Here is a 27,997-nt window from a genome sequence, read left to right as displayed (position 1 = left end):
CACAGTGAGTTGGTTGTTTGGATTCATAATTGGCTTGCCCATAGAAGACAGAGGGTAGTGTTCGATGGGACTTATTCTAGCTGGAGGTCCGTGACTCATGGTGTTCCACAGGGATCCGTACTGGGACCTCTGCTGTTTGTGATGTATATAAATGACCTGGATGAAAATGTAGATGGGTGGTTAGTAAGTTTGCAGATGATACGAAGGTTGTGTTGTGGACAGCATAGAAGTTTGCAGATGATACGAAGGTTGTGTTGTGGACAGCATAGAAGACTGGCAAAGGATACAGTGGGGTGTAGATCAGTTGTGATATCTGTGGAGAAATGGCAGATATGAAGTGTTGCACCTTGGGAGATCAAATGTAAAGAGACAGTACACTGTTAATGGTAAGACCCTTAACAGTGTTGATGAGCAGAGGGATCTTGTGGTCCAAGTCCATAGCTCCCTGAAGGTGGCTACACAGGTTGATATGGTGGTAAAAAAGGCGTATGGCATGCTGGACTTCATTAGTCGAGGCATTATGTTCAAGAGTCAGGAAGTTGTGCTGCAGCTTTATAAAACTCTAGTTAAGCCGCATCTGGAGTGTTGCATTCAGTTCTGGTCACCCCATTATTGGAAGGATGTGGAGGTGTTGGAGAGGGTGCAGAAGAGGTTTAACAAAATGCTGCCTGGATTAGACGGCATGTGCTATAAGGAGAGGTTGGACAAACTTGGGTTGTTTTCTCTGGAGTGTCATAGGCTGAGGGGAGATTGATAGAGGTTTATAAGATTATGAGAGGCATAGATAGACAGCTGGTATCTTTTTCCCAGGATTGAAATGTCAAACACCAGAGGACACGCATTTAAGGTGAGAGGGGGTAAGTTCAAAGATGTGTGGGGCAAGTTTTTTCTCACACAGAGTGGTGAGTGCCTGGAATGCGCTGCCCGGGGTGCTGTTGGAGGCAAGTATGACAGGGGCATTCAAGAAGCTCTCAGACGGGCACATGATTGTGTGGGAAATGTAAGGATATGGATATTGAGGCGGAAGGGATTAGTTCAGTTGGGCATTTGTTTACTAATTTAGTTAGATCGGCACAACATTGTGGACCAAAGGGCCTGTTCCGTGCTGTACTGTTCTATGTTCTATGTAAAATACTATATGTAAATGTATATATTTAGATTATCTTATAATGTAATACACTAATATATGTGTATAAAATATTTTAATACCGCACACACACGTGTGTGTAATATATATTATACACACACACATACATATATATGTGTGTGTACATATACATGTGGTATTAAGGTTACAGTGTTTGATAATGTTATATTATACATATGTATAGATATTATCTTAAATACTATGTGTATGCATCTATACAATAGTACTTTACAATGTAGCATGATGCACAATGTAAAATATCATCCTAAAGCAGCACATACATGTGCATCTACACACTTACAGCATCTTTACATTTATCTTTGTACAGAAATTACTAAGAAGCAGGAGGTTGCTGAGGAGGACGCAGCAGCAGCAAGATGGCCTGCCCCCGCCTCTAGCGGCGGCGGTGCGCGGCGCAGTGTGGGATGCGGGAGGACCGTGGCGGGCGGACATGTTGTGCGGACGGAGCCGGAGCGGGTGAGCGAGTGTAAATAGCAACGGAGGCGGCGGGTCGGGACCGGGACCGGGACACGACGGGCGCTGCAGCCGCCTACTCCAACGCGAGCCGCCGGCCGTTTCGCTCGAACTGTTCTCCCGTCGGCTCCATTTGAATCTCCTCTTCCTTGCCGGGGGGGGGAAGATCGCGGCCCCTTCCCTCCCTCCCTGGAGGCCCAGCGGAAATAGGTCAATCCCCGGACTTTCCCGGAGAGCGCAGCCGGGCCAAGGAGGTCGCAGCCAGGCCAGGGGGAGGCCGAGCCGTGCGGGGCTGGGTTGCGGAGGTGGAGGCCGAAGGAATCAGATCGGCGCCCAATGCAGCTTCTCGGCAGCAGGTTACTTTGCATTTCACCATCTCCATTCGGCGAGAAGCCCGTTCGTTCCCGTCTGGCGGTGGGCAGCACCCGCTCACACTGAGTCCAAGTAAGTTCACTTGTTGGCAGTCACCCCGTCTCGGCGGAGGACGCCGCCACACACCACACTCTGCACTTTTAACCACTTAGACTGTCTGATCTGGCCTTTAGTTAAGATGGAAACACAATCATTCATGTAACAAACATTACAGTAATTTTACATTACTGCAAAAGTAATTATTTCAAAAAGGAAACAGTAATCGCATTTAAGAAGACGCACAATAAATGCAGCCGGGCTCTACAGATCGGAAAAGTCTCTGTTAGTAATAATCATAGGTCAGAAGTAAGCCCTGAAAATATGGGCGTCTGTTGGTTTGGTCCCCCAGACTATTCTGATGTTAGCGATACGGAAGGGAATAAAAATCTGCTTTTCACCTCCCTGTCAGGGAGTCCCGAACTGTATTGCAGCCGATGAGGTGCTTTTGAAATGTAGTTTCTCTGTGATGAAGGAGATGCAACAGCCGCCTGTTCGCAGCAAGCTGCCACTAATAGCATGTGATAACGACTGAAATAAAACAGCATCTCAGCCAGCATCTGTGGAGAGAAAAGTGGTTCATGTTTCAGGTCAGTGCTCCTGATGCAAGTCATCAACCTGAAATGGTAGCTCCTTTTCTCTTTCCACAGAAGCTGCCAGATCTACAAATTTCCATCAATTTTTGCTCTATTTCAGATTTCCAACATTTGCTTTTTTTTGCTTTTATGATTATTGGATCATCTGTTCTGACGATTGAGGGATAAACCAATTGGGAGTGTTGTATGAAGTGCCAGGGCCGAGGGTTCAATCTCTATTCCTTCTTTACTGTTTGGGTGTTGGTTGAGTGTGGAATCAGGCTCAGCTTTGACACCATGCATGTTGTTCTACTTGAAGCAAAGGGAGATTTGAGAGGAGTTCATAAGATTGGCATATTTTTCAAACATAGACAAAAGCTGTTCCGGTTAGTAAGCTGTACAAGGAATAGATGTTAATTTAAGGCTTTGCAGAACATATACAGGGGGATGTGGGAAAGAACTTTCTTACACAGTGAGTAGCGATAGTGTGGAACTGGTGCCTGTGAAAATGGTAGAAGCAAAGATGGTCGTTGACCCCAAAAGGGAATTGAGTAGGCAGTTAAGAGAAATAAGCTTGCAGGGATAGAGCATGCAGATGTTAGGGATTGTTGTGCGGAGAGCTATTGTAACTCATGAGCCTATGTGCCATTATGATTCCTAACTTGCCTGACTTCCTTGTTTAAGTAAAATTTAATACTGGATGTGCTGCCTAGACCAGGCCGCATCTGTGAAGAGAAAAGCAGAGTTAACAATTCTATTTGATGATCTTTTTAAAAAGTTCTACTGGAAGTTTGCTTACCGGAAAAGTCGACATCTGTTTCTCTGTCCATAGCTGCTGCCTGACCAGTGGAATACTTAGAACTTTTTCTGATTCTATTTCTGATTTCCAACACCTGCATTTTCTTGCTTTTTGATCCTGCCAATACTTTAGTATTTGGACATAAGCAATTAATTGCTTCGATGAGGTACAAGAAGTGACTGGTATCTGCGGCACTGTGGTATAAAATGGATGCTGAAAACCTGAAATAAAAGCTCAACAGGTCAAATAATATTTGTGTTTCAGATTGATCTTTCAGAATGATTCTGGCAAAAGATTATGTAATTTAAACTTTTAATATGTCTATCTCTCTACAGATGCCTTTTGACCTGCATTTTTTTGTTTTATTTCACTGGACTTGTACCTAGGGAGAAGTTAGTCTACTTATGAGGAAACTAAAACACATGAAAAGTTAGTAATGCCCTTGAGTCCATCAAAACTCTAGTATGTAGTATATCGTTGTATTTTCTTCCCTGTTGCATTGCAGTTTATTCCAGACGCCCATTAATGAACAAAAAGATTTTCCGTGTATGTGGTAAATGTCTTTGATATCTCAATCTATTCTGTCACTATAAAAGTAATTCACAGATTCTGTACAGTTAAGAGTTTATTTACAAGTGTGTAGTTTTAAAAGCATACATTTCTTTGGTGGTTGGGCTCTGTTTAATGGAATAGTCTTTTTTTTTCAAATGACAGTAATATGGGGAAAAGTAATAAAGCTGTGTGTCATTGCTGGCATAGGATGTGTATTCCCTTTTTACGACCAGAATCCCGTGATCTTTACTGGCAACTTTCCAGTTTGTACATGAAATATATTCAATATTAGCAATAATATAACTCCACCAGTCTCTTCAGCAAGGCACCGCCTACAGGAGATAAATGCACCAAGGACTCAAAGGTGTCCTTTTATCTAGTGAGGTAACTGAATCATCAAAAATTAAATAGACTGAGGTGGATTCTGAGACTCTCCTTAGTTAATTAGTCTCAAGATAAATTGTGGCCTTCTTTCTCAGTAGCCTATTCTCCATTCATAGCAGAAGGTTTGTTTCTTAAATAGATTGGAGGGTAATTTACTTGGGCTTGAGGTACTGGAGGACATGGAGTGTATACGTCGATAATTCAATGCGAGGGAAGAGGTGAGAGCATACCTGCAAAAAGAAATGGATAAGCACAATGGAGAGACTGAGAACAAGATGGACAAAGCACAATACGTACGCGGTGCAAATGTTTGAAGTGATGGAAGTTTATTTGCATTAGAATGAGGTAATATCACAGATTATTTGAAGCTCTTCAGAATTTTGTCCACCAATGCACATCACTTTTGGTGAACCCCCTGTGTTCAACAAAAAGAATTTGATGGTTTGCACTAAGCAAGTGGCATGAAAAGTTAGTTATTGGGCTCTAGGCCAGAAAGACATGAAACTTGACTACTAGCAAATGTACAATTTACAGTTCAATAGTATTTCTTAACTGTCATGTGAACCTTCTTAATGTCAGTCTAACAAAGAAAAAGTTGGCTTTCCTGCACTAAGAGTTCTTGATACTAAGAGGGTGCTGCATTGTTGGGGTGCTTTGCTTCAGCTGAGACTTAAGAGTGAATTCCCATCCATTTTTCCGTCTGATGTTAAAGATGCCATCAGAGTTTGTCTGCTTACTTAATAAAAGAGCATGTGAACTGGTCATGTACTTTTTTGCAGTTGATGGGATGTTGCTGGCACAGAGTAGCTGCTGACTTTGCCTTATGTGAAACTTGGCAAGATATGATCCAGCCTGGCTATCTTATTTACACTGCTACAGTTTCATTCATGGTAAAGAATATGTTGACCTGTGGCATATTTGTTGGCTTGGTTATTGCTGGAAAGATTCAGTCTAGAAAGTTAGTTGGGTCAGTAGGTGGTAAAATGTTTGTGACAAGCATAATTCGGCTGTGATGGAATTCTTGCATAAGTGTGCATGTGATGTGATGTGTTTTCAGCTCTGGTGTTTTTTTCTGATTGGGCAAGAAAACCTTTGTGTATCTATAGTTGTCAGGGGTGGGCAAGGCTGTGGTGAAACAGGTTTGATTGGTAAGTGATTATGATAGGAAAAAACGGCCCAAGTAACTATTTGAAGTTCAGCTTGCTACCTTTTGATTCAAATTTGAAGAGACCCTTCTTAATATGTGCTTCTGCAGTCTGATTATTCCAGGGACGGACAGGGGGATCAGCATTAATTAGGCTCCATCACAGATTTTAATAGCCTCCGCAATTTCATACACACTAACACACTACTGTTTCTGAGAAAAATGCTATATATTCTGAATTGGATTAGTCTGATTTACTAAGGAAAGTTTTTTGCTAAGGGAATTTCTATTTTATATGGCAGACATTCTGATTGGTGGTTAGCTCTGCATTTATGGTCCAGTGGTGTATTTGGAATGATTGTGCTTGCCAGATTGTCTAAGTAACCAGTGAAAAAAGGATCCCTGTCTCCTGTCAAAAGTGATAATGAGTCTCAGTCTGAAGATTGCAGCTGAAGATGAGGAACTCTTGCTGACAGTCTGTGAAAAATGGAGATATAGATGTCCAAAGGACTTAATTGAGTTTGATTGAGGTGTCATCCAGTTGTGTAGCATGCTGTCCCTTTGTGTAGATAAACGTAAAATGAATGACCACTTGGACAAGTGCATGCTTATATGGAGTCGTAATGCATTGTGTTTTTGTGTTCTGTTGGGAGTGGGGAGCTGTGAATATTACACAAGAGGTTCTCATCCTTTCATTTACTTGGGTGTAGTTGCTTCCTATTTGCTGAGGTGTATTGCTCCAGTTTGACTAATTTGCAGTGTTCCAATTTTAGCTATATTACTATGTGAAAGGATGTGATCTAAAATCTTCTGGGGAAACGATGTAAAAGTAGCACAGTATTATTCTGCATTGTAAAGTGTACATGTTGTAAAATCTGCATTTCTCCCTCTCCACCTCGAAAGTGACTGCCAAATGCGGTTATATAACATGTTTTGATTGTTACCTCACAATCTCTTTAGGAAAAGGTTACTACTAAGCACATTTGGAATGATGTCAACTCCACCTACCTGCTGTTTCTTGGTAATCTTTAATTCTTTCTCTGAATGTCTTCTGGATATGTTTACACTGTCTCAATAATATAGAAGAAAATACTAGAAATCTGAAATAAAAACACCAAGTGACAAGTGCCTCCTAGGTAGTTTGTGGGGAGATAAACAAACGGAGAACGTGTCAAGTTGGAGTGTCTTTCATATTTCTTTTACCTCAGGGAGTGTGTGTGTGTGCGCGCGTACACGCGCGCGCATATGCAAGGAGTGGGTTTCCCCTCCCCAGAGTCAATTGATTTTCTGGTATTAGGATTTTTTCCATAACTTGTCTTTGATTTTGTACTTCCTTATGTAAAAGTGATTTACTCATGCTGTCCCTCGTGGCAATCCAGCCAAGGTTAGGAACTCGGAGCAAGAGATAAACTGCTGGAGGAACTTAACAGGTCAGGCAGCATTTGTGGAGGCATAGGGATAGTCGACATTTCGGATTGAGACCCTGCATCCGAGGACTGAGAGTGTAGAGGGGTATAAGGAGGTGAGACAGAGGCTGGCAGGTGATGGTGGAACCAGGTGAGGAGGAGATGGTGGGCAGATGGAAGACAGTGGGATTAGGAGACAGCAGCTGGTGAGTGATAGCTAGAGACAGATAAGGAGAGAGGGGGGGAAAGGGGCAGATCAAGTCAGGTGTGGGGAGGGGAGGGTGGAGGTAGAGATAGGGGTTGAAGTGGAAACAAGAGGCTGCAGATATGGAATCTGAGAAGTAAGGAAGGTGACAAATGGAACCAGAGAAGGGAAGGAAGATGCGCAGGTGGAAACCAGCAGCAGGAGGGAATAGGAGGACCAGATGTGGTGTGTGGCTGATAGGCAGATGGAACCGGGTGGGGGAGGAAACCAGAAGGGGAGAGAGGAGCACAAAGTGTAGATTACCATTATCCAAAGTTGGAAAGTTCAATGTTCATACCATTGGGATGCAGACTACGCAGACGGAATATGAGATGTTGGTCTACAAGTGTCTCCAAGATTAGGAACCCATCTGCCTCGGCAATTGCGTATGTAATCTTGTGCCCACACAGTCCATGGCAGAATCTATTGGTTCACAAAACTGCCAAATCCTCTGTCAAGGAGACTGTTTGCTTAAGAAAGAATTTGGCACACAACTTTGTAGGTAGTGGATGTATATCTAAAACTGCATTCAGTTAATAATGGTAGTTTTCAAGTTGAGCTGTACAGTGTCTTTTGAATTAACTGATCACTTACTGTATGGGTGGCATAATGGGCCACAGTACTTCTGTGTCAAGGATAACAAAATCTGAATGGTTTTTACTCCTAATTGCTGTTGAGTCAGAATATTTAGGCACTGGGTGAGCTGAGAGTCGATGTGGTTGACTGCTACTTACTGTCAAGGCCTATGCATAAAGAATGTCAAGGTACCAGGAGAGTGACTACACTTGAGCAGACTTCAATAATTGCAGGGCAGAAAATAAGCTGGAATAAGTCCCCCCACCATCCATGCTTTATTTGTGAAATGTTACCAAAAAAACCTTGGTAACTATGTAATCACACACTTCTTGCAGCATCCACTATATCTAAAGTAGAATGTTCTTGGCACAGTGCACTTCTCTTACATGGCACTTTGCCAAAATTGGTAACTATGTAGTGTTGCCTGATCTGCTTAGGCATTTTGGTCTGTAACTTCCCCAAGCTGGGTGTGTCAACTGCGTAAATTTGGAATAAAAGCACAAATGAGTAGGTTATTAAGCCCCTTCTGCCTGCTCCACTAATAAATAAGATAATGGCTGAACATATATTCTGAAGCCACTTTCCTATACTAAATAACATTCTTAGGTATTTGGATGTTAAAAGAATCAGTCGACTGCTTTGAATGCACTTGGTGACTGAGTTTCCACAGCCTTCCTTGGGAAGAGAATTCCAATGATCACTACACTTCTGGTGAAGGAATTTCTCTCCATCTCAGCAATGAATGGCTGACTTGTTTTGAAACTGTGACCTCTGGTTCTCGACACCCCAGCCAGGGGAAATATCATCTCTGCATTTACTCTGTCAAGAATTCTTGTGTTTCAATGTGATCACCTCTTATTCATCAGAATTCTAACAAATATTGTTGGTGTTATCCAAATCTGCTTAATTTCCCCTCAGAGAACAAAGCTCCCATCCAAGAATTAACCTTTCTTGCACTTCCACTGTCTCAAGTAGAATGGGGTGGGCAAATTGTGTGTGATATTGGGTTAAATTTACAAATGAGCCAAGTCTGTCAGACAAGTGATGCAGCATTAGAGTTGCAAAGGAAATCAGATTAGTTATTGAACTGAGCAAGCTGCACTTAATGCTCAGAAATGCAGATAGATGAAAAGAATATAGGATACAAATGTAAAGAATTAAACAAATTAAGACAAGCATGGCAGCGTGGGCGATGTGTTGCAGTGATGGAAAACAATGCAATGCATTTCCACAGTAGGCATCTGCAGCTTGAGGAACTTTGGCTCAGAGTTGAGGTTGGACACTGCAGTACATCAGGGAAAGGGATGTTTCCTGGACACTGTTCCAGAAGGCAGTCACATCCCTTGATTAAGTACTTCAGACTGGTCAGTCAAGAGGTTCAGGAGTGTGTGACTATGAAGCCAGTAAGGGGGTCTGGAGATAGTATTGTTGGAGCCTCAGTCCATTCACTTGTCCAACAGGTAGACTTTCTTGCAGCCTGTGTGACTGAGACTGTCTTCAGGGAGAATGAGCATACTCATAACTGTGGTAAATGAAGACATTCAAGCAGGGGAGTGAAAAAAAAATGGTAATATAAGGGACAAAATAGTCAGAGATGCACTGTTTTCTGTGGCTGCAAGTATAAACCCCTAAGGCTGCATTGCCTGCCCAGTGTCAGAGCTAAGGTCATCTCTTTGGGACTGTACTTGAAGAAGGAGCAAAAGGCCCAGGTATGGTCTATTTGGGACTGCAGCTGCAGTCCAAATTAAACATCGGAATTACAAAAACGGTAATCTCTGGATTACTACTTCAGACGCATGCAAAATGGCACAGGGTGAATAATAGCAGGGATATGAATGTGTGGCTCAAAGACTGGTGTGTGTGGGGTGGGGGGGTTATGTGGGGAGAAGTTGGAGATGCTGGAACTCTGAAATGAAGACAGAAAATGCCATAGTCATCTAGCAGGTCACATAAGGGACCATCAACATGCAAATTTAACCCTGTTTCTCTCTGTTTCTCTCGTCGTAGATGTATCCTGACCGGCTGAATAATTTCAGCATTTTCAGTTTCATTGTTATTGGTGTGGTAGAAGTAGGGGTTTGATACCAGTATTTTTTTAAATGCTGTTCTATTGAGGTTGTCTTCACTTAAATCAGGTTGGGACCAGTGTCCTAGCAAATTTAATAACCATGGTTTTAGATAAGACCTTAAATTATATAGTTGGGGAGCAGTGAGTGCTTCTCATGATGGGAAATTAGAAAGTTAAAGAGAAAGAGTAAGGCGAATCTATAAGATAGCAATATGGACATTGATAACCGATGAAAGTCTTTCAGCAAATGGCAGAGCTTGTAAGAATATATCTAGAGTCAGAGCAGGGGAAAAGTAGTGAAGAGGCAAAATTTGAAGGTGCTTTTTCCGAATGCATGCATCATTCATAATGGTAGATAAATTGATACCACAAATAGAAGTAAAGGATATTACAGAATATGTTTAGAAGCGAGGCAAGGTGGAAGTGGGAGTCACTGATAATAAAGGATGGAATAAAGACAGTCGTCAGAAAGGATCTTGGCTTGGAAATCAAGAAGTATAATCAGTTCAGGTGGAGCTAAGGAACAGGAAGAGACACAAACCATTGGTGAGAGTTGTCTACAGATCCCTGAAACAATAGTAACACCCATGGTATAAATCCCGGAAATTAGAGGTGAATGGAATAATCAGGGACTATGATCTATACATAGACTAGGCAAACTAAGTTAATCATAACTGTGAAGAGGATAGTGCATGAGAAATGTTTTTCTAGATCACTTTGCTGAGAATCTGGTGAACAGACTATTTTAGATCCAAATTTGTGCATTAAAAGGGTTTGGTGATCTGACAGTTAAGGAGATTTAGGGAGGAGCGATCACGATATGGTAGAATTTTATATAAAGATTGAAAGTGATTAGTTCGATCTGAAACTGGGGTCTTAACTGTAAACAAAATATGAAGGTATGAAGCATGCATTGGTCATGGTCAATTGGAAACTGTAAGTTAAAATGTATGCAGTGGCTAACCTTTAATCATATATATAGCTTTTTACAAAGTTGTACTCATTTGACATTCAAGAATCCAACAGGAAGTGATCCAGCTATGGCCAGCAATGGAAATTAAAGGTGTATTAGATCAAAGGAAAAGACTTTTAATGTTGCCAAAGTGAGCAGTAAATCTGAAGAGTACAAAAATTTCAGACTACAGTACAGAAAGTGTAAGAAGAGATGGGAGAGTAAAATATGTGAGTAATCTAGTGGGAAACTTAAAAAAGACCATGCAAGCTTCTATGTATATGTAAAAAGGAAAGATTAGCTAAAGTTCATACAGGTCAAATTGGGAAATTTTATTGAGAAGTAAGAAAATGGCAAAGAAACTAAATACTTTCTGTCTTCAGAGAAAACTTCCTGGAAATAGTGGAGAGCTACACCTGTACTAAGTGAGGCACTGAAAGAAGTTAATAATAAAAAAATTGGTTTTAGACCAATTAATTTCTCCAATTAAATCTTGGGACCTGATGACCTCTATACCAAGATTTTGAAAAAGGTCCCCTTTGATGCACTGGTTGTCATCCTCCAAAATCCCATTATTCATGGACAAAGAAGGATGGGGAGAGAAAATGGGGAACTCTGGATCAGCTGGCTGACATCAGTAGTAGGGAAAATGCTAGAATATATTCAGGAAGTGGTAGCAGAGCCTTAAAAATTGGACAGAGACAGCTTGGATTTATGAATGTGTTTTACAAATTTGTTAGTGTTTTAGGATTTTAACTTGCAGAATAGATATGGGAGAACCAGTGAATGTGTATATTCAGATACTCAGAAGCCCTTCAGTAAGTTGCCATATGAGGTTTCTAAAATTAGGGATTGGAGAGTAACATACTGGTGTGGATTGAGCATAGGTTAATGGACAGAAAACAATGAGGGATGAATAGGTCACTACAGAATTGACAAACCGACTAGTGGGGCGCTGTAGAGATTATTGTTGACGTCTCAGCTGATCACAGTTTATATCAGTGAATTTGCATTTACAGGTGGAATGTAATGTGGAAAGATATGAGGTCATCTGCTTTAGTAAGGAAAAAAAGTAGAAAACTGGAGTCTTTAAATGGGGAAAGATTGAAAGTGGTGTTCAGAGGGACTTGGGTGTTCTTGTACATGAGTCACTGAAAGTTAACATGCAAGTACAGCAGATAGTTAGGAAGGCAAATGGTATGATTGCCCTTATTGCGAGAGGGGTTGAAAATATGAGTAAAAAAAGTCTTACTAAATTGATATGGAACTCTGGTGATATTGCACCTGGATTATTGCACACGGGTCTGGTCACCCTACGTAAAGAAGGAAGTATTTGTTTAAAGGGAAATACACTGAAAGGGTTTACTTGGTTGATTCTTGGGATGGTGGTTTGTCCTATGTGAAGAACTTAGGCAGATTATAGTTTAAATTCTTCAGAGCTTAGAAGAATGAGAGGTGATCTCATTGAATCATAAAAAAATCCTTGTGGGTCTTCGTGGGGTTGATGCAGGATGGTGTTTCTCCTGGCTTCTGGTGTCCAGAACTAAGGATCACAGTCTGAAAATGAAAGTCTGGCCATTCAGAGCTGAGACGAGAAGTAATCTCTTCAACCAGAGGGCAATGAATCTAAGGAAAAGGGCCATGGAGTTTCAGTTACTAAATATTAAAGAGACAGATTGATATATTTGAAGGATATAGATTTATTGCTGCAAAGTGGCACTGAGATGGAAGATCAGTCATGATCTTAATGAATGGGGGAGCATGAGGGGGCCATGTGACCTGTTCCTGCTTCTGTTCCTCTTGACAGAATGTGTGGTATTGAGGTAGCACCTGTAGAATTAAAAGAATAGTTGGGAGTAGCCATGGACAGGTCACTTTCAATAAGAAACATTGTGGTGAAGCAATTTAAATTGCTCTTAATTGCCAGATTGTGGAGTCATAACAATTTCGAGCGATGGTTATGCTAAGAATTTGCAATGGTTTGGTGAACCATACTTGGAATTATACTGAGTACAATGTACACTTGCATTTTTTAAAAAAAAGTGGTAGAGAAGGAAACTACAGATCCCAAATGCATCGGGTTTGAGGTGCATATTGCTTTCAAAGCAATCCAGAAAATTAAGCAGACCTCTAGTAGTACCTGAAATAATGAATGGCCATAAATAAAGCTAGGGTATTGCTTCAAAACTATGAAAAGAAAGTGAAATGGAAAGCAGTGGATTGAATTGAATTTAAAAGAAGTGACATGAATAATACCTGTTTCATAATGTGTAGTTGAAATAACCTAAGTCAAAGATGATATTTGTACTCATGTAGGAGTGTTAGTATCTTAAGAGTACACCATTGAGTGGGATTTGACTTCTGTTCATCAGCTGCCGAAGCTATCTGGATCAGAGGTATGGGACCATGTGTCTGCCTTCCTGTCTAGGAAATTGTGGTTGGAGTTGGGATCTGGTAAGGTGGCAGCAGGAAAAAAATTGCCTGAGTAGCCAACAAATTTGGTTGCTTGTATATCTGACATTTGCATGGTATTTACAAATGATTTATGCTTGCTATTGTTACTGTAGTCAAATTTCTTCATGGGAATGATGCCAAATTTCTATTAATAAATCTGGATGAAATGGTTTTAACCTGTGAGGAAACCTTTCACCCTTCCCTTGGTTGTCCACGCTGACCTGCAGCAGAATTGACATAAGCTGTGCTTCTCCCATGAGGGAATGTGATTTTGTTTCTATTCTGTTGCCATTGTTCCCAAGTCTCATCCTACTACATAGCACAGAAGCAAGCCTCTTTCTTTCTTCCTGCATTGAAATCTATCAGCATAATACTCAATGAGTTTATCCAGCCTTCTCTTAAATGCATCTAAACTATTTGCTTCCACTGTTACCTGTGGTAGCAAGTTCTACATTCTCGTGACTTCACCTCATCTCACTTCTGCAAATCAAAATTGACACCCCTCTTTGGATTAGCCTTGAAATGGGAGTGATTCCTTTATCAGCTGCATTTTTGCATCAGCTGTCAATCGTGCAGACACTGGTATAGGGCATTTATTTCCTCTTTGTTAAGGATGTTTGCTATCGTTTCCCCTGGTTTATCCTTGAGCTTCCAATTCTAAGCTTGTATTCTTCACCATCAGCTCTTCCCAACGATGCTTTCTACTCTGGATTTTTTTTTTGTAGCATTCCAAATGGAAGCACTCAAAGATTTAACATTCAGAATTGTGCCAGTCATTATTTGTGCTTATGCTTCCTCCTTCCTTGCCAATGTGCTTCCATAATCATTTCCTGTCCTTTAACTCAAATCTGACTTTATTGCTTAAACACTGGGGCCTTTATCTGCTCCGTCTGTTCCTTCCGGCCCAAGTTTCTCTTCTGAGTCTTGTTGGTGACATTATCAGCCTTTCTTTGATAACATCTCTACTTCCATAAAAAAACTTATTCAAATTAATCTTAAACCCAACTCTCTTTAGTTCACTTTAAAATCTGCATTTTCCAAGCTCTAGGACATGCATTGCTCTGCACCAGTCATGCCATTGGTCCCTGATGGATGCTCCTCCTTGCCAAGTATATAATGTGATCTTTCCCTTTTTAAAGAATTTTAAAGCAATAACTGCAGCGATGTCGGTTGTATTGTTTGTATGTGGAAGGTGGGAGTTTGCCTGCATGTTGATGTCACCCAGCTTTCCACTCTGCTGCCTCTTGAAACCAAGACTTGCTCAGTTCTAACTGTCCGTTCCAACTTTAGATGAATTAAAAGTTCCAGCTCATCGAGCAGAACTGAGGCTATACTGTGAAATTCCATTACCCCTAGGTGCCTTTACTCTTAATCTCAAACTCTGATTACTTGCGGGTAAAGTTCAGTAATACAAAACCTTGTAATGCTTGTTCTCCAGTTTAGTCTTTATAGTCATACAGCACAGTAACAGGCCCTTCAGCACACTGACCATTCTCCCCATCTTACCCTCAACTCTCCTTTTCCTCCATCACACTGTAGATAAGTCTCTTAATTCAAGGCAACAAAGATACATATTACAGCCTTCTGCTAAAATGCTACCCAGCTTCCATTATCGATGATTTCGAACACATTCAGTATTCCTTGTCGTATATTATCAATTTAAACCCATGAGTTGCCTTCAGTCCTATTCCTGCTAAACTGTTAGTGGGTTGATCATTGGCCTCAGTTCCATATCCCTGCATGCATCCGTGGTTTGCCAATGCCATTTTAGTCTAAAGAGATCCATGATAAAAATGAACTAGTGCTTAAAAACTTTTAAGTTTTTCTGTGTTGTTACTGAGATGGAAGTTGCCAGTGATGCAATTGGACTGGAAAGATCAGTTGAAGTAGTGAGCCGGTGCTAATTGGAGTGGGTGGCTGAGGTTGTAAGGTAATTCAAACTCTTCTGAAGCAGGATGTGGGAAGAGATAGTTTAAAGAGGTGACAGAGTGAAGATGCTGAACAAGTGTATGCAGAAAATTGTGCTTAAAATAATCTTGGTAATGTTTCAGGGTAGCTTGCTCACTGCTAATATTAGTTAAAATGCAATGCTTTGCAAAAATTTGAATATAAAATTTGATTATTGAGTTAACGGTAAAGAGCAAAAGATTTTAACAAAATGGCTTCCAAAGATTTTCCTTTTCATTTAAGGAAAGGTAAATAAGACAGGTGTTGTCTACATCATCACTCGTCTGTTCTAGTGAGTTTTGTTTTGGAGCTTGTGCTTCAGTCTTAGAATCTTGCCTAATACTGTGGTGTAGCAGTAGGGTTAGGCCTTAGCTGATCACTTGACTCAGTGGACCAGTCAGATATCTACAGCTTATCTGAGGCATTGCTTGCGTGAATGTGGGGTGGAGAAAAAAATGGTAGCTCTTCTGATTGCTACTATTGATGCTTATGGGAGTATACACAGACACAGGATGAAATCAGAATTTTAACTGCTACATTATCCGCTCTTCTTACCTCTCCCTAGGGTCATCTCTGATGAATAATCATTAGACTTTTGGGAGAAGATCATTGTCTCTTTATCCCAATATGAAATTTGAGAGATGTGGTTATGGGGGGAAAGGAGGATCAGAAAGAAAATTTGAAAATGCAGTTTAGCTCCATCAGTCTCTCTTCTAGGTTGTCAATAGTGTTTGTGACCAGCCTGGACTGAGATATTTGCACTAGTACTGCAGAAATGGCATTTAACTCTTACTGGAACTCTTATTTGCTATCTTAACTCTTATTGCTTGGTGATTAGTGTGGGTAGAATGCCAGGCCATATTGATTCAACCAAATGCTTTTTGTATTTTGTGACTCCATCTAAAGCATCCTGTCCAATAATGTTGGATTAATTGTATGACAGTGATATCCATAGCTTGACATATTGAGAATTCACTGAGAATAATTACAGGTAGGTTACGGTTGACATATGCCCAAACCAAATTATTTTTGAGGTGTCTGGTTGAGGAAGGAAACATAAAGCTAGCTATTCCTTTCCCCAACCACATGCCTCAAAAAATAACTAGTTAATGAAAGGTACAGCTAATTGTGCAGAAGACACCAGTGAATTAGAAATTAGGAATTATCATTCAACTAGTGAGATCAGAGGGGAGGAATTTGATGGGAGAGAGCAAGGGCTTAAATTTGTCAATATACACAGCTACCAACCTGCAGTTTCAGGGGTGGGTTAGCGCCTAATCCACGAGGGATCCACTGATGTTAAACCTCTTTTCCAACCCATACCACCTCATGTGAATACCAGAAAATATCAGTCTGTATGTGTACATTGGCCGGTTTCCTTGCTTTCAGTTTTCATCCTTTGAGGACCGTCATGAATATTTTTTTTCTGAGGGTCACCCTTGGTTCATTAGCACATTGTATTGGCACATTGTGGTGGGTATCACACGAGTTTGCATTTTTCCATTGAGCGCAGAAAAGTGCTCCAAAGCAGGATTTTTTAAAATTACTGACATATATATGCTAACTAGTGTCTTCGCGGATTAGCTGAGTTGTCGCAGATTAGGGTGCAAACATTGGACCTTGTGGTCTGTATGATTCAAAACTGCACTTGAGTCATACGGCGAGTAGTTTGTACCACTGTTAAAAGTCTAAAGCAGCGCGTACCCACCTTGATGGCTAACTGATAATAATGCTTTGTATTGCTGAGTGAAATGAGCTCAGTGTTGTTTCAATGACAGATCATGATGTTTAATACTTGCAAGCATGCAGATAAGCACCCAATTGGAAAAGGAGTAGGTATTGGATGTGTTTGCCTTTGTCACGGAAGTGGCTGCCTATATACTGTCCAAATTGTTCATGAACATGTATAAGATACCTACCAAATAGTTAATTGTCTTCAGACATGATTGGGAGTAGAAAAAGGAGTTTAAAAAAAATGCATTGTGTTCAAAATGGCAGATGAAGCTTGTTCCAGCATGTTTGTCAAAAGAAGAGACCTCCCTGGGTTTGCTGTCACTTTATAACTTAATAGGGCAATGAAATTAATTATTGAATTCTTTTTGCTCCTACCCACTACCAGTACCTGCTCATTAAGACCTTTGGCTTGTGATTTTTTTTTGAATACCCCAACCACAGTCTAATCTGTAGGTGTACTAAATTGTGACTGCAAAGGGTAAATAATCGTCAAATCTTTGAGCTCTAACTCTGGAGGGAAGAGCCAATATTTTGTTTTTCTATTTTCTAGTTTTGCAGAGTATGAAAGAATATAGAAACCATTCAGGGTTTTGATGAATATTTACCAGAATAGAAGATTACATTGTACCCTTGATTACACATATTTCGTCTCTGGTTTTTGGCTTGGTAGGTGGTGGCAACCCAGCGAAGGAAGGGATCTGCCTGTTGGACAGTCTGAATCACAGTCATCAAGGGATCACTGAAGCATACAGACTCTTTACAAGGCTCGATAGAGTAGATGTGGGGGATGATCTTCCTGTGGCTGGAGTATCTAGAGCTATGGACTAATGTCCAAAATAAGGGATTGAGATAAGAAGAAATTTCTTCATCCAGATTGTGGCAAATCTGTGTAATTCTCTACGTAAGAGAGCAGTGGAGACACAGTATATTCGAGAGAGAGCATGGCAGATATTTGGGTATTTGAGGAATCCAGTTATATGGGGTTAATGCAGGAAAGTAGCACTGAAGTATGAGATCAGCCATGATTTTATCAAATGGAATAGCAGGTGAGATGGACAAATGTTCACTGCATTCTTTTGTAGAGTATATTAATGGTCGTATGTCCACATAAAGTGTAAACAGTATATAGCTGTATCATTTGTTTATAGATCTGTGCACTTCCAAACTTGGATTGGATCTGCAAAGTATTTTTAGCTTGTATAAAATACTGGTGACATCATTGGACAATAAATTTAGGGTATTGTCAGAATATATTCAGTTCCTTTACCCTTACTATGGTTTGATTTCTTGTCTGACTGTTCAAATTGATTTGACTCAATATATTTTGTGCTGAATTTTGGTGAAATGGCTGTCATTTGTGCTTTGAAGTGACACAAATGAGTCTATATGGTTAAGTTGAATATAGTTCTGTGGCAAATTGAGAATGAGCATGGGAAGTGTCTGGTTTTGATCATTCACTTAGAAAGACAGTGTTTGCTGAATAAAAGCAAGTTTCCTGTAATTTATAAGAAGACTTCTTTGTAACTCGTGTAAGCCTTGCTTCGCTATTAATTGTAAAACTTTGAACCAGGCAGTGCTGAGGTATTTGATTTTGAAGGGTGAAATGGCGTCAGTTGCATTCTTTCCAGTGGTCAATTATGGTACCACTGGGAAGAGTTCTACTGGTGTGGAGAGTGAGGGGAGCATGTGCCTTTTAATAATGCATGGTACATGAATGACAAAGGTCCACATTTCAGTATACTATCAGAGTGACAAAAAGAGTAAAACTATTTCAGGGGCTGGAAAATTTAAGCCTCAAATTGACCATCAGCCTGTGCTGAGTTGGCTGGGGTAGCTATGAGAGTTGGGGAAGAGATAATTGAGTTTAATTTTTGATAGCTATAAATGCACAAGGCAAACCATAGGTGAGAAGGTGTGTTTAAGTTCAGGTGGTGCTCCCCTTGGTTGAATAGACATTCAGTAAAGGCTGTAGTAAAAGTACTGTGAAGACAACAGATGAGAGGGTATTTCACTGTTCTATTGTCCTCTGTTCAATAGACAGTTGGTATTCCCTGTCTGTAGTCTCACCTCTGATGAGATACATGGGGTAGCTGTGGAAACCTGTCCAGCAAGAACTTAGTCATTGTCTTCACAAAACTAGAACATTTCACAATTAGTATATTGAAGTTGAGGGGAAGAAGAGTTATTGGGTAAATGCACATTTGAACTAACATCCTATCTACTTTGGGTTTAAAAAAAAGTTGGAGCAAGGGAAGATTAATTTTGAAGATATGGCATGACTCAAAATGGATGCACTGTGATGCAATTTTTAGTTTTGGATTTCTGACCTATTCCAGTGGGTTATCTGATCCATCACATATGTCTTGAAACTGGAGAGCACAATCTTTTTAAACTCCAGCAAATCCATCCCTAACTGTAATCAGTCTTCATGCATGTCTCAGCGTGACTATTTATTTCAAAACCAATATTGCAGGGTTGACTTCCTTTTTATAGTGCTGGCTACAAATGGTAAAATAAATCTTGAGGCACCCACGCAGCTTGCTTGGCTACTAATCCACCTCCCCCTTCTTCTCCACACCCCCCCCCCCCATCCCCCCCCAGTTTCCCCAGAGGTGCTGCTCATGTCCTGTTCCATAGAGGTTGCCAGTTGCAGGTGGTTCTGGTCAGTTGGCTGCTCTTGTTGGAAGAGGTGGTTATGTAAAACTGAAACATTGTTGGGCATGTGTGTGCAGATTCACTTACACATTTTTAAATTGTTCTTTTTCCTCCTATTAGCCAGTGGTTATAGTTCCCTTTAATTTAATTTTATGCTCATCTCATCCATCATGTTCAAAATTCCTGGAATTTTATTCCCCTTGTTTTCATTCTTTCCTTGAGGTAGTGACTCCTATCAAGGTATGACGACGTAGCTCAATTAACTTCATAAATGAGATAGACAGTGACTATTAATTTTGGGTCAGGAGAGAATTACGGCTGAATTTATGCATCACAATACCCGGGTATATGCACTTTGCAATAAGAAACAGAAGATTTGTCTTTACATAGCACTTCCCAATCTCCGGACACTCAACTCCTGAGATGCCAATGGTAACTCTGTAGTTGAGGATGCATAGCAGCCAACTTGCATGCAACCAGTAAGCATTTTGTGGCTGTAAATATGACCGTTGCTATGTTACCTTGCTGGTGCCAAGGTGAAGGATGTACTAAATGGCTATAGAACATCCTGAAGACCCAGAATTTGTATGAATAATATAGGCAGAAGAATGGGTGAGGTTCTGTAAGCAGATTTTAGGAATCTAGGAAAGATGTTAAGCACAATTTCAAAAGTATTCCCAGTGCCATGCATGAACAGGTGCAGAAATAGGATAAAGTAAATGAACGTGTGGCTGGAGAGAGGGTGCAGGAGGGAAGACTATAGATTTCCTAAGACTTTGGAGCTGTTTCTGGAGAAAATAGGACGTGTTGCATTTTAACAGGACTGTAATGATGGGGGATTTTAATCTGGATATAGTTTAAGCAAATCAAAATATAGTATTAACAACTTAGAATGGATGTATACAACATGGATTTCTGGAACAGTATGATCGGGAACTGACTAGAGAGCAGACTATTTTAAATCTAGTATTGTGCACTGAGAAGTTGTTGCCTTATTGTAAAGGGGTCCCAAGGAAAAAGTGATCTTAATATGATAGAATTTGACATTGTTTGGAAAGTGGTGTGGTTCATGTAGAACCAGGCTTTTCAATCTAAACAAAGGAAATTGTTATGTTAAAAGTTATGATTGTGAAGGCTGTGATAAATAGGGAGTCTTCAGCCAGTCCTATGGGATCAAAGGTTGACTTGCTTCCAATCTTTGTGGGTTCTGAGGTGAAAAATGAGGCCAATGTAGGGACAACAGACATTTCCACAGATGGAGCAGGAGGTCTCAGACAGGGTACGGGAGGGTTGTGATGCAGGACACCTTCTGTCATAGTGTACAGGAAAATTCTTTAAACGTCAGAGTGGACAGGCAATGGATGATATTTAAAGATTTGTTTTTGCAGCAGATATACATTTCTTTGATGCACAAAGATAGGAAAAATGGTCGAACTATGGATTACAGCAAAAAATGAAGATTGTAATAAATCTAAGGAAAAGTCTTTTAAGAGTTGCCAAGAAAAGCAATAAGATGGACGAGTGGGAGCATTCCAAAAACTTGGCCAAGGATAACCACAAAATTGATAAAGGGAAGTAGAATACAAGAGTAAACCAGTGAGAAACATTAAAACTAACTGTAAGAGTTTCTGTAACGGTATTAAAAGAAGGCTAGCAAGGGGAAGTGTGGATTCTTTATAGACAAGGAAAACTTGCAATGGAGAATAAGGAAATAGAGGAATTAAAAATATTTTGTCTATCTTCAAGGGAGAAGACAAAAAAAACGTACTTTGAGATAATGGAGAAACAAGGGTCCCATGCAGATGAAAACTAAACTAAGCATTAGTAAAGAAATAATACAAGAGAAGTTAATGCACCCAAAAACTGATAAATCCCAAGGACGGTGATCTACATTCCAGAGATTTGAATGAGGTGGCTATGGAGGGAGAGAATTCTCTGGTTATCAGCTTCCAGAATTCAATAGATTCTGGTACAGTTCCTCCAGATTGGAGGGCAGCAACTGCAAACCCTACTATGAAAGAAAGGAGGGAGAGAGAAAATGGGGAACAACCAAATTGTTATCCTGCCATTGGCAATAGGGAAAACATCTGAATCTAATATAAAGGCTATATAAAGATGGTTAGGAAATAATATGAGTAAGCAGAGTTGTCATGGATTTATGAATGGGAAATCAAGTTTGACTAATCTGTTGTTATCCTTTAAGGATGTACCTAATAGAGTAGGTTAGGGGGAGCAAGTGGATGTGGTACATTTGTACTTTAGGAAGGCTTTTGATAGTTTTGTGCAGGAGATTGGTGAATAAGGTTAGAGCATATAAAATTGGGGATAACACAAGTGTGTTTTGAGATTTAAAATAAAATAGAACAAGGATAAGTGGGTCCTTTACAAGTTGGCAGCCTGTGAACAATAGGATACTGCAGGGATCCAAGTATTCACAATTTCTATCAATGATTTGGCTGAGAGCGCCAAATTTAATATTTCCAATTTTGTTGATGACGTGAAATTAAAATTAAGCGGGAATGTGAGTGATGAGGATACAAAGGCCTCAAGAGAATGTGGACAAGCCAAATGAGTGGACCACACTTGGCAGATGGAGTATAACATGGAAATGTGAGGTTTCTACTGGAAGAAAAGACAGACACTGACTATTTAAATGATGAGATTTTGATGTCCAAAGGGACCTGCGTATCCATGCACATGTCTCAGAAAGATAACATGCTGCTTTAGCAAGCAATTAAATAGTATGTTTGCCTTTAATTCTAGAATATTTGAGTATAAGTGTGAAGATGTCTTGCTATCGTAAAGGGCTTTGAATGCAGTTTTGGTCTTCGAACAAACAAAGTGATATACATGCTACAGAGAAAAATGCAGCAAATATTCACCAGCCTGGTTTCTGGGATGGACTGTTATATGAGGAGGGACGAGTGAACAAGGGAGTCGCGAAGAGTGCGATCCCTGTGGAAAGCAGAGAGAGGTGGAGAGGGGAAGATGTGCCTGGTGGTGGGATCCCATTGGAAGTGGCAGAGAATGATGTATTGGATGCAGAGGCTCGTGGGGTGGTAGGTGAGGACAAAGGAAACCGTGTATCTGTTATGTCGGTAGGGGGTGGGGTTATGGTTACTTCCTTTCAACCATTCGGTTCTTGAACCAACCTGCACAACACTAATCATTACTTCAGTATAGCAACACTTTGACCATTTTGCACTACAGTGGACTTTTGTGTTTTTTGGTTCTAGTTGTGTTCTTTCTTGTAAAAATTGTGAATAAATTTATAATTTTTGTTTTTTTTTCTTGTGAATGTTGTTTATCTGATGCTATGTGCCCATGGTGCTGCTGCAAGTTTTTAATTGCACCTGTGCATACCTGTACTTGTGTATATGACAATAAACTCGACTTTAAAGAAAAGAGAACTTGAGAGTTCAATTCTAAATGATGAACCCCATAATGAGACTGTAACCTGCAGTTCTAAATTCCTTAGCCAGGGCAAATCCCCATATCTGCCTCATCAAGCCCTCTAAGAATTCTTTGTTTCCATAAGGCCACCTCTCACATTCTTCTAATGCAGGCCTACTCAATTCATTCCCCCCACCTCCCCCTGACATAACAGGGACAGGGTTCCCCTTGTCCTCACCTACCACCCCACAAGCCCCTGCATCCAACATATCATTCTCTGCAATTTCTGCCACCTCCAACAGGATCCAAGCTTTGCTAAATTAACATGTAGGGGATACATTCCATTTATGATGCACACATTTGTATTATGTTAAATGATCAGTTATAACTGTACTGTTTTTGGTGTTTTGCAGCTCATCATGTTTTGGAAGTTTGACCTTCACACAACGTCACACATTGACACGCTTTTAGAACGTGAAGATGTCACACTCTTTGAGCTTATGGACGAGGAGGATGTCCTCCAGGAGTGTAAGGCCAATAACCGCAAGCTGGTGGAGTTTCTAACACGGCCACAAAACATGGAGGCACTTGTCACCTGCATTACAGTGGAACCGTCGGAAGATATGGACGAGAAAGTTCGATACAAGTAAGGGTTTGTTCTACAGCGTTATATTTTAGATGTTTGGTACAAATGAAATTTCTGCAATGATCTTATAACATTTAGCATTGGTTTATAAATAGTGTTCTTTTATTTAATCTTTGTTGAATATCCTGAGACTTGGAGAAGTGAAGTATTCATTACCACATTCAAGTGACTATTTTAAATTTATTTGTCTATAATTTGTAGGCTATATAATTGTGGCATAACTGGGCTCAATTGCTCCTCCTTCAGTGTCCATGAGTGCACTTCTGAGATGTATTGATAATTAGCACAACAAGGAATAGGTACCTGAATGAGATGTTCTTTCTTTCATCTCCCAGCAAGGGGTTACACCAGTGTTTGAAGTATGCTTTGCTGATACCACAGAGCAATAATCAGATCTTGGGCTGCATTAGTCTATTTGTTTCAGTTACCCACTCGGCAGTCCTGAGTGCCAAGGTGAAGAGCACAATTATTTTTCTTCCTAGTTTGCAAGATTTATTTCCCACTTGAACTGGGGTGACAGGAAGATAATGGAATTATGGCTCTACAGTCATATCTGCACATAAATCTTTATAAACATTTTTAAGTGTAACCTTTTTGATTTCCATATAGGCTCCTTGAAGTTATCTTGCTGTATCTTCTTAACCCTTTATTCCTAAACTTCAAATTATCATTGTCATGTGTTAGAATGGTTTTCTTTTTGACTGTTAATTTTTTCCGTACCCACCTCCTTTTCAACTCATGGAACTTATGGCTTCCTGATTGCTGGGGATTGTTTGATTTTCCCCTAAGCTTGCCTTAGTTGAACCACTACTATAATTTCTCTTGGGTTTCAAAAAACGAGACCTTGTCCACTAGTGGATTGTGCATTTGCAAATGTTAGATCTTCATGATTAGCTCACATAAGCATGTTATTAGGCCTTTTCACAGCCGGTGGTGTGGCTGCTTGAAACCTAACTGCACTGAGGCTGAGGTTCAGTGATCTGCAAGAGCTTCACTTTCTTAGAAAAAAAAGTTACGTTGCTATGTTGTACTGTGACAGTGAATTCTTTCCTAATTCTCCTTCTCAAAATAATCCAATATTTTTGGCTCTATGGCATTAATCTACAGTACCAGTTGGCAACTTTTTTGGAAGGAAATTACAAAATCCTTTATATGTTCATCAGGATATTGTAGTCAATAAAACAGTCCATGTTTGTATGCAGCAAGGCACGGACAACAATTAGGCATAAGCCGATGAGTAGTAGGTAACATTTGATTCCAAAGTGCAAGGCAACGACCATCTCCAGCATGTCTGACCAAATACTCTGACATTTGGTGGAATTACGAACACCAAGCTGTTCACTATTAAAATCATGCGAGACACCACTGACAAGAAACTCAACCACCCACGTAAATGCCATAGCTATGAGATCAGATCAGAGGCTGGATATTCTTTGATGTGTGACTTGTCAAGTACCATCCTAAAGCCTTTTCACTATCTACAGGACACCAATCAGAAGCATGATGGAATATTCATGGTTGAGTAAAGGTCCAACAACTTTAAAGAAGCTTGGTAGCATTTGGTACAAAATAGCCCCTTTGACACCCCAGTCACCATTCTAAACATTCATTCCCTCTACCACTGGTGCATAGTTTCTGCAGCATGTACCATTTACAACACTTTATTAGACTATTCCAGCAGATTCTTCCAAACTCTCAATCTCTTCCAACAAGAAGGGCCAGGGCTGCAGATGCATGGATACTCCACCACCTGCAGATTCATCTCAAAGCTGCCCGTCATTCTGATTTGGAACTGGATTGTTGGGCAGAAATCCTGGAACTCCCTTGCCAACAGCACTGTGGGAGAACATTCGCTTTCAACCCTTCTGAAGGGCAATTAACAACAGACAGAAATGCTGGTAGCATTAATCAAATCCTGGAAAATAAATATGGGGGAAAGAAACCTGCCTTGATGATCAGACTGAACATGTCTTTATAATCTGAGATCTTCTTTGGGATATTGATTATTTCTCTCTCTGAATTTTTAATCCTTTTTCTTGGTTATTGGCAAGTATGATTTCACTATCATTCAGTTACCTGCTCTTTCAGGTGAGAGTGTAAGCAATTGAATAGCTGAGATGCTTGGTTCAGTGTTTACCATCACAGGTTAACCTGAGAATCTAAAAGCTGCAGATGCTGGAAATATGAAACAAAAACATGAACATGCTGGAAGCACTCGGATCAGGCAGCATCTGTCAAAGAAAAACAGAGTTAACATTTTGGGACAAAAGATCTTCAACCTGAAACATTAACTATTTCTTTCCACAGATGCTGTCTGACCTACTGACTTTTCCCAGTGTTCTGTTTTATTAGGCTCAACCTGAGCCCAGCCCTGCCCCAACTGATGTGCCTATCATCAGATTCAAGCAGGAAGTCATAAATTCTTGTGAGGTGGTACATAGTAAAAGGTCACTGGCCACTGTCCATCTCCCTTTTGAATCTAATCATAATTCCACTCCTTCTCATCCCAGTTTCCTGCCAACCTTATGAATTTCAATAAGTTGCTGCTTCCAGATTAGGGCCCATCTTTCCTACATTAATGTTTGAATCTCTACACCAAATTTTACAGCTTCATAGCATTAATGCACTGAACCCCAAGGTTGTTTGACCTCCTCTTTAGCTTTTATGGTGGTTAATCACACAGTCCTCTTCAGTTGTTAGTTCTTTGTTGTTGAGTCCAGTTGAACTGTTCTCACTTACTTCCCACAATCCCATTGTAGCCAGACCCATCCTCAGTAATTGGTTTCTGTTCCCACTCCAGCTCCAGAATTTCCCAAGAATTTGTTCTTGTTTCCCTCTTTGTATTTTGTTACAGCAGAGGAGGCCATTTTAGCTCCTTGAGTCCATGCTGGCTTTCAGAGCAATGCCATTCTTCCACAAATTTTCTCTGTAATCTATTCTCCATACATTTCCATCAACCACCATCCACCAACACATGAGGGGCAATTTACTGTGGCCAGTAACCCACCAACCTGCCTATCTTTGGGAGGTGGGAGGAAACTAGAGAAGCCAGGGAAACCCATGCAGTCACAAGGAGAAGGTACAGACCCTGCACTGTGATAACACCAGAGGTCAGAATTGAATCTGAATCATTGGAGCTGTAAGGCGGCAGTTCTGCTCGCTGGGCCACTGTTTTTCTGCCATAGACCTAGTTCTTCGTTGTAACGACTGCCTCAGATTTGCAATAAGCATTTGTCATCTTGTATTCTTGCCCAAACTGAATTTCTAATCCTGTTATAGCATTGTTAGAATCGGATGCTGATTTCATAAAGTGGCCAGCTCACATCTACATTGTCCCCTCTCTGTCTGTGCACCCTTGATCATCTTGCACACACATGTTGATGGCACTTCTCTGCAATACGTCTAGATGCTTCCATGACCTCCATGTCATCAGACAACTTGCCTGACATTTAATCTGGTTAGACGTTGGGAAGACATTTTCCACCCACAATGCAAACTCCTGTACTTCTGCCATCAAGCTTGTTCTTCTCCATGGCAATTACTCCAGACTACAACAAATATTTATCGTCTCATGTCCTTCACCAAGCTAAGTTTCTAATCAGTATTGTCATCATTATCAGAAACAGCTGTTTATTTCTGCTTTTATGGTCAGCTCACAGTTTACTGAAGCACTTAACCATGCCTTTGCCACCTCAAACCTTGATTGCCTTTTGGCCCACTACATGTATGCTGAACATCATGCCTATCTATACTAATTCCACACCTGCATCAGTTCCGTATCCCTTTGCTTGTCAAGTACCCAACCAGATGCCTCAAGTGTTGTTACTGTTCCTGCCTCCACCACCAGCTCTAGCAGCTCATTCCAAATATTAACTACTTTGTGTGAAACATTTACCCCTCAGATCCCTTTTAAATCTCCTGCTTCTCTCCTTAAACCTGTGTCCTCTAGTTTTAGACAGCTACCATGGGAAACAAATTCTAGCTATCCACCCTACATGTGCCTCTCATTTTGTATATCTCAATCACTTCACCTCTTGGCCTCCTTTACTCCATGGAAAGCATACCCAGCCTATCCTTATAAATCAAGCCCATGGTGCCAATGTTTTCTTGGCCATTCTCCCATCCATTAGTTCTAGAGAAGACGAGAGGTGAATTTCTATTTCCTATCTCCTCCCTGGTTAAGGTATGGTGTCTAACTTTAGAACTTGTCTGTGATAACTAATTCAAAATAGGATGGTAGTTAAGTTGATGATAATTTTGGCTTGTATAACATGGTATTAGACTGATAATAGATTTGGTTTTGGATAGTTTTGTTAATGTTTACTTCCATATCTCTTTACTTCCCAAAGCTGCTGTTCCCTCCTAATCTCAGCTTACATCAATTACAAAATGAAGCAATCTGAGTGAATATTTTTAAGTCATTATGTTGAAATATGTTA

General features: G+C 40.4%; 2 protein-coding genes across 3 annotated transcripts in view; one reads left to right on the top strand and one right to left on the bottom strand.

Annotated features, from left to right (window-relative positions):
- Nucleotides 1-27,997, bottom strand: part of LOC127585534 (MOB kinase activator 2-like) — a 507,209-nt gene that overhangs the window by 170,569 nt on the left and 308,643 nt on the right. The gene's annotated exons all lie outside the window — the stretch shown is intronic.
- Nucleotides 1,921-27,997, top strand: part of LOC127585529 (serine/threonine-protein phosphatase 6 regulatory subunit 3-like) — a 95,319-nt gene continuing 69,242 nt past the window's right edge. For both annotated transcript variants that reach the window (XM_052043067.1, XM_052043066.1), the window contains exons 1-2: nucleotides 1,921-2,065; nucleotides 23,326-23,558. In XM_052043067.1, coding sequence (XP_051899027.1) covers nucleotides 23,332-23,558 — 227 coding nt within the window. In that variant the 5' untranslated portion in view covers nucleotides 1,921-2,065; nucleotides 23,326-23,331. The remainder of the gene's footprint in view (nucleotides 2,066-23,325; nucleotides 23,559-27,997) is intronic.

Source organism: Pristis pectinata, chromosome 33, assembly GCF_009764475.1.
Source record: "Pristis pectinata isolate sPriPec2 chromosome 33, sPriPec2.1.pri, whole genome shotgun sequence".
NCBI lineage: Eukaryota > Metazoa > Chordata > Chondrichthyes > Rhinopristiformes > Pristidae > Pristis > Pristis pectinata.
The sequence above is the reverse complement of the archived record's forward strand: the minus strand, read 5'-3'. Positions and strand labels throughout refer to the sequence as shown.